The following is a 7,484-nucleotide window of genomic DNA, read 5'->3' as shown; positions in this document are numbered from 1 at the left end:
TGGACGAATCAGGAAAACGACATCAGGCACACGATTCAGAGGATGGTCCTTGGAGGATTGAGAACAAGAAGGAAGCGGTCACGAACTTTATCACCATGTGTGGGGTCAAACGCGCGTGCGCCGCGCCAACGATTGAGGATGTTGGAGATGAAAGGTTTCATACAAGCATGAAATAAAGGGGAATTGGAACAGAATTATTGAAAAAAGGAAGGAATCTCCGATTAGATGTGATTTTGGGAAAGATCCGACGACAATTCACCAATGCATATAATATTCGAGGAAGGTTAGATGATAAGACATATCATCTCACCAGCTTTCGAAACAGTTTATATGGTCAAGTACGGTCAATCCCGATGCCGGCCTAGCTGTCAGGGTTTTCATGTATGAAACGTATTTAATCTACGGCCCGCATGATTTTACTCGTTTTCTCAATCTTTCACTCTTTCAATTTCAATCAACTCTGGTTTATAAAATTATTAAGCTTACAACCATCAATTTTTTCACATCTAAATATCTACAATACATCGTGAATCTGCAAAGATGGCATCAAATAGCATGAAAACGACAGCACTCCGTACTTTACGTACAAAATTGACATCAGCAACCAAACCTACATTCTCACCCATCCTCGCCAAAAACCGCGGTATCACAGGCACCACCAGAAAATCAACCTCTCTCGATTCAACCACTTCCAGTCAACCCAGGACACCTTTCTTACCTCGAGGTATTTGTTTTCCGAGTTCTTGGCGAATCTATCGTAACAATAGGATGTAAAAATGAAACTAACCGACCTCCTTTTCTGTAGATTTTGATGGCAGTTTTCCAGTCTCGTTTTCTAAACCCAGACCCGCAACCACATCATCCTTCAACGCCCTTATCAACTCCCTCACCACATCTCTCACCACAACATCCTCGCCTCATCTTCCGACTCTCACTCGCCTCCTTCACTCTTATGATTCCTCCTCTTTATCCGACTGGCAAAAGTATGCCCACGCAAACCCAAATAAACAATACACAAGAAACCTAGTAGCAGAAGTGCCAGGAATATTTAATTTATTAATGCTGGTTTGGACACCAGGGAAGGAAAGTAAAGTGCACGATCATGCTGCCAGTCATTGTTTGATGAAGATCATGAAGGGGGAGTTGAAAGAGACGAGGTGGGTTACTCCTGAGGGAGGTGCAAGGACGGCGGAGGAGATGGATGTCGAGGGTGTGAGAGAGTATAGGAGGGGGAAGGTGGCGTATATGTGTGATGATGTAAGTCGCTCTCTTTCATTCTCCTTCCTCTCCTTTTACCTTTGTTTTTACTTTATCGATCCATCGCTGGCTGGATGACGGTATAGGAATCACGTGGCTAATGTGTGATAATAGCTGGGTCTTCATTCCATCGCCAATCCTAGCGCAACAGAATATGCAATTTCTTTGCACCGTGAGTTCTTTCTTCCATCTCTCGTTGCATTTCATCTCACATCACCTCAATCTCTACCCCATCGTTGCCTCTCTCTTGACTTAACTCCATATGCAATTCATGTCTAACAAGAAGCACAGTATACACACCGCCAAACGCCGCAATGCACGGATGCCACATCTTCGATCCATTGACGGGTGTAAAGACTCATGTAGCACCTGGTGCGTATGATTCTGTCGGTGGCATCGTTAATCCAAGTGCTTGAGCTAAGCTCGAGAGAAAGAATTGGAGACATGATATGGGAGCACTGTGGAAATTGGGGAGATTATTGAGATGAGAGATATCCTTTTGACGAATTTTCTTGTACTTCTTAACTTTTCTATCCCGGGTCGGGAGTTTGGGATTGTATGGTTCTGATTCTTTGGTTGTTATTTTTTTTCTTCCTTTGCCTACACAGTAGGTCGCGAATGAACAGCGTAGCATGATTTGGAAGTCTCGAAGAAGATATTAGGATTGTGATATTGCAATGGCATACACATACAGCGCAAGGTTTTAGTTTAATTTACTTCACCTGATTTCAACGAGTCGAAGCCTCAATTACATTGTATCTTGATTTGTAAATTCATCGGCTCAAAAACATTTTAACATCAATCTTTGCTCACCATCCATGAATATCACCGCCCATTTCTTTCTTCAAACCTGCCAATTTCTCTGTGGTAAAATTCGATCCTCGTTTTCCTACACTTTTGCAGGAAAGATGTCGAAATGAGTAGTTCCATCACTCCAACCGATTCCAATTTTGCGATCATGGCAACCAGTATCGCCAACGGATCTAGATGTGAGAACGTAAAGTATCACAGTGGGAACTATGACGGGAAGCTTTTTTTTTTTTTAGCGGAGCATTGGTGAGATCCTTTGCGTATACAGGATGGTGAAATGATGAAATGCTGGAAGGAACGCTCGTTGAAGCTAGGTGACGCTAAACGTTCTTATGTATACAACGGGAGACACTACCCAGTAATGCCGGGGCTATCAATGGACCTACAAAGCGCCAAGTTCATTCAGATCCGCAACATAACTCACAACTAAAGCTGAACACCAGAGCTAAGGACGGGTTAAAATGGCGGGCTATAGATAAGCGACTCAAGCTAGAAGAATTATCGACACCTTTAAACATGGAATACATCATAGTGTACTAAAGCTAGTGCTTGGACTAGGAAGTACCAAGGAGCTTGAGATGTGCAACAATTGATTGATATACAGGAGCTGTCGCTGGAACTAGAGGAGCCAAGGACATCCAGATATGCAACAAAGAATACGGAGTACGAAGCTAGAAGTGACTATTGTGGAGGCTAGGAGTGCCAAGTGTGTTGAGATGTGCAACGATTCTGTATGTATGTACACTTTTTTATATAGTAACCACTGCAGCTCGGCGGGGGATTGGTGGCGGTGAGAGTGTAGAGAATGGCAGTGGACTTCTTGACAGTTTACAAGATCGTATTGAAAGCAACAAACATAATTGATCTGTTGATTGAATGGATGTATGCAGACCTGGGAGTGACACTGAAGTATTGCTACTTTTTTAGGAGTATTTAGCGGCTGACCACTTCAATTGTTCGTAACCTTTCTGTCCATTGGGTTTGTTTCTGCTTGCGCTGAGACAAAGAGAATTAAGAAGGATGAGGGGAGTTTGATAGTCCTGCAATGGAAGTTGAAAGGTGCAGATTTTATACCAAATTAGGGTACTGCATTGACTCACAATTCATGAAACAGATTCACAAATGCCTCCATAGAAAACGTATAACGTCTCGATCGGCAGTTTCATCTCAAAGATTATACTGAACGTCTTTTCCTTCAAGATTGCGAGATAGTGGTCGTTAATACTTGCATAGAAAATGTCTTAATCGTAACGAGAATCTCTAATGCCATTGCATCTCAAGTGGTATCGTTATGGAATTATTCTCTTCAGTGGCTATGAATGCTTTTGGTTGTCTTCATGATGCACGGTATATTTATTGGTATCTCTCAGCAGAATCAGTACTTACTCCAAAGTTGAAAATCTCCTGGAGTCCTAATGTTTAATGGATTTTAAAAGGGTTGGATTCTTACGCCTTCATACTATGGCTGCGCCGTTGGAGTTTTCGAGATCACGACACCTTAAATGGATGGCATTCAAGAGTGGACTTTCTCAAAGATTCTTTATTTCTGTATACTTGGAACCCAGTCTTATCTCAATAAATTTTTGGGAAATACCGCCCTGACTTCTGCAAAAACTGTACACAGGGAAAACAAACAAAATTAGTGGTATGGATTGATACAGGGGTTTGGTTCGACCGAAAGACTAGGGAAATAGCAAAATAAATGACAACGTAAATCACGAGTTCTTGTTCGTCCATTTAAGCACAGCTTCCACAAAACCAGCCGGGTTCTCTTCCGCACACCAATGTCCCGAGCCAGGGATACGAGCAGACGATGTAGTCTCATACATCTGTTCATTTTGTTGATTCGCAATAGTTGCTAAGAAACTCTTTTCTCCTATCAACGACATGCTTGGAACTTTACACTTCCCACCCTTCAGCATGCGAAGATTATCTTCAGCATCTTGGTGAAACGCGCGATATACATCAAATCCGGCACGCATTCCACCCGGTTGAGCAAACTTACTTGCATAGTGCTCTACATCGTGTGGTGAGAAAGCCGAAGCATTGTAACATAGGCGATCGTAGAATGATTTAATGTAAATCTGCTCTCGACCAGCAGTGAGAGCTTCAGGTAAATCTGTTTGCCAATGAAAGACAAAATGCCATAGACCTCCCGTGATACCTTCTCTAACAGCGTTGTTATAAGCGTCTGTTCCCGGAAGAGGACATTCTCCCCACGCAACAGACGCTGTATCATTAGGAAACTGGGCTGCATATGCATGGGCAACCATCCCACCAATATCATGACCAACCACGTGAATTTTATCTTTAATACAGAGATCATTTTGAATAACATCGTGGAGATCAGTTGCCATTTGAACCTTCTCGTATCCATCGCGAGGATGAGATGACTCGCCTGCTCCACGGTAATCAGGGGCGACCACTGTATATCCTGCGTCTGCAAGAGGCGTGATCACATGTCGGAATTGATACGATGTTTCTGGATAGCCATGTATAAGAAGGATGGTACCCTTTGAGGTAATGTTGGGAGGAGGGTGACATAGGATGTAGTGAATGGTGACTTCTGATGGAGAAGACGGTGTTCCTGAAAGATTCGCACGGTGGGAAGTCCAGCGAGAACGATCAATTTCTTGGAAAGAAGTCATGTTAAGATGGTTTGAGTGAAACTTTTTGTGATTACTGGGGCAGGAAGCATTGAAAGGATTATCTGTGTACATCGATGGATGAACTACTAGACTAGGTAGTATGGGTCCACCTATGTCATTACCCCGCAAATTATTTAACGTGTGGGGCTATCGGGGAACACCCGTAGATACGATACCTAGTAGGTACTACTAAGTATCTGCTAGTTCGGGGCAGAGGATTTTACAGTTTTTTGTTCTGTATTTCTTTCATGGAGGGGTAGCGACGGTGCTCCCCAAAACGGTCGCTCGGTCATCCCCGGATTACCCCTTCGTCCTCGTTACCAAACCGCATTGTAGGGATTAATTTGATGACCTTAATCAAAACTTATCTCTCACTTTGATTGGCCATTTCGCAATTAACATACGATATGATCATCTTGAAACGAATCAGACAATGAGGAGACTTTCTGTTCTTGTCTCCGGCTAACTATGTATACCTAGGTACGTGTAGTCTCGGTTGTACAAATTCGCCAGAATTCATGCTCAGGGGACCAGTGCCCTCGAGACACACATCAACATAATTAGTCCATGGAAACGAAGTCCAGATAAGATCGTTGTGTAATATGATGTATAATTATAATCGCCAAATCGAGATCTGAAATACAACTCTAACCATAACCCGCAAAGCACCAACGCTACCAGTTACCAAAACACAATAATCTCATCATCGTGGTATCATCATTATCGAGTCATTATGGATTTGGTCGTTGGTCAACAACTTGAAATTCTAGCCCTTCTGCCTCAAAGACATGACCTGGTCGCAATGCATCTGTGTAAATATTCCTTTCCTCGTGAGGATGGAAAAGCCCCGTTTGTTTACAATTTAGAACGGCGGGCATTCCTGGGGGGTCAGTCAGACGGAAGACTCCCCATCTATTCGCTAGTTAGTGGCCACCCCTTCCAATGTCAAACAGATAAACTATCACTTACGAAGGATTTCTACTGGGAGCGCAAACAATTGCAATACTCTCAGGCATCATGATTTGATAGCCGCAATGCGTATGCAGATCTCGACTACTCATGAAACAGCTTTGAGTAGGATGAGTGTGTATCCATCCCAAGACCATTAGATCCTCAGATGCGCAGTAGTCGAAAAAGGCACCTTCGTTGGTCGTTTCACACGTATCGCTAGTACTTGTCTGTTCCGGGATAACAAGTCGAGATATGAAAAGGGCGTTTGATATCAATGTTCCGCATAACATCCCACAAGTTTCGAGATTCGCTCGTGTATTTGATGCTGCACAGGCTAGAAATTGCTGTCGCAACGTAGGTGGTAGAAAGACTGTTCGAAGGGGTTTGCCATTTTCGAGATATGCCGAAGGTCGAAAAGTGAATTTTGGGTCTTGACCGACGTCTGACAATGAACTCTCGTGGGTGTCTGATGATTGTTTTTCGGGTCGTGGTGGAGGTGTATCGAAATGCGGTGTCTCGAATTCTTCCTTGGGCGGCTTTGGAGGAAGATGACCGGGAGGTGGGAATGGTCCTGAGTCACTAATGAGTGGTTGGGATTTAGAGATAGATGGATAGCGGTATGCGCTACCAACATTCCTAGTTTTGGTTTGGACATATCGCGCAGGTCTCGCAGATTTCTTCTTCGTCCCATCTGGCGAAATATCCTGGGAGCCATCTAGCCTCCTCCTTGAAGCTTCCATATTTCGGCGTATAACATCGTCGTCATCATTGCGACCAGATTTAGACAATGCTGACTCCCAGTCATCCCATAGCCCCGCAGTCCGTCTTTCTTGCTCCTCTTCCTCACTAACACCCGCTTGTCTTGTACCACGCCGCGCAGCATCTCTTCTTCTAAACTCCTTATGCGCCAACTTTACGGCCAGGTCACTATTCTCCGCGGCGCCTACTGTAGTTGTATTTCCAGCTATCGCGGGATCAGAAGCCGCCAAGTCTCCCCGAGACGATGGTCGCGATGTATCATGTTCTCGCGCTGCATGAATTTCCTTCCTTCTTTCCAAAGCCTTCTGCCAGTTATCGTAGCGCGCATTTATCCTAGGCTTCAGTCTCTCTAATCCGTCCAAAACATCTGGGAGGGTTTTTTGAGCAGCTCTGAGAGCACTTCTAGTTTCCGGAGCTTTTGCAGATGGATGAACGGGAAACTTCTCTGTAACTAGGGCAGCATATCGCATAAACAAAAGGTATGCTTGTTGATCGTTGTCCTCTGCTTGATAGATATAAGCCTGTTAAGTCAGCTTTCCATACCACTCAAGTAATTGAGCATTCTATCTACCTCTCTTAGAAGTGTATCGGCTGTTCTCAACCAATATTTCAATGCGATATTGGGATTAAATTCAAAGTCTGATGCCTTTGCGGAGATTTCTTTGATGCTCATGGGCTTCGAGAACTGTAAAGTTGACCCCGCCATGATTTGTGAATTGTGCCTAGGGATGAAATGAATGAACGAACACCTTGGAGACAAGGGAGTTGAATAGAGATAACGTTAAGCAAAGGGGAATCTGTTCAACTAAATCATGGGTATCTGTAAATAAGTAATTCGCATAGAGAAGTAATATAATAGGTTTTCATTTATTTGGTTGCCTTGTCGGATGTGTTACGTTTGTCTTGTAAAATGATGAATTTCCGCGTCACTCTTTGTCAAAAGGGTGGTGGGTAGGTAGGTTTATGTTAGATCTCAAGGTGCCCAATGTAAAAAATATGTACGGTAAATCTGATGGGTGTGAGAGGCTGTTTCAAAAGAAAGCCACAGCCTTGCAGATG

At 43.6% G+C, this 7,484-nt stretch overlaps 3 protein-coding genes across 3 annotated transcripts; 1 reads left to right on the top strand and 2 right to left on the bottom strand.

Moving 5' to 3' along the window:
• Positions 1-540: 540 nt before the first annotated feature.
• EAF02_011691 (uncharacterized protein) lies at positions 541-1,673 on the top strand (the record flags this gene model as incomplete). The annotated part of the gene is made up of 4 exons (XM_038907738.1): positions 541-724; positions 806-1,257; positions 1,372-1,429; positions 1,549-1,673. The coding sequence occupies 4 exons, from the start codon at positions 541-543 to the stop codon at positions 1,671-1,673; spliced, it is 819 nt and encodes a 272-aa protein (XP_038752555.1).
• A 2,109-nt stretch (positions 1,674-3,782) lies between these two features.
• On the bottom strand, positions 3,783-4,715 carry EAF02_011690 (uncharacterized protein; the record flags this gene model as incomplete). The annotated part of the gene is made up of 1 exon (XM_038907737.1): positions 3,783-4,715. One exon carries the CDS (start codon positions 4,713-4,715, stop codon positions 3,783-3,785), a length of 933 nt encoding a protein of 310 aa, XP_038752554.1.
• A 731-nt stretch (positions 4,716-5,446) lies between these two features.
• On the bottom strand, positions 5,447-7,131 carry EAF02_011689 (uncharacterized protein; the record flags this gene model as incomplete). The annotated part of the gene is made up of 3 exons (XM_038907736.1): positions 5,447-5,627; positions 5,685-6,946; positions 6,997-7,131. The coding sequence occupies 3 exons, from the start codon at positions 7,129-7,131 to the stop codon at positions 5,447-5,449; spliced, it is 1,578 nt and encodes a 525-aa protein (XP_038752553.1).
• Positions 7,132-7,484: the final 353 nt, after the last annotated feature.

Source organism: Botrytis sinoallii (assembly GCF_014898435.1).
Source record: "Botrytis sinoallii strain Bc 23 chromosome Unknown BSIN_034, whole genome shotgun sequence".
NCBI classification, from domain to species: Eukaryota; Fungi; Ascomycota; class Leotiomycetes; order Helotiales; family Sclerotiniaceae; genus Botrytis; species Botrytis sinoallii.
The sequence above is the reverse complement of the archived record's forward strand: the minus strand, read 5'-3'. Positions and strand labels throughout refer to the sequence as shown.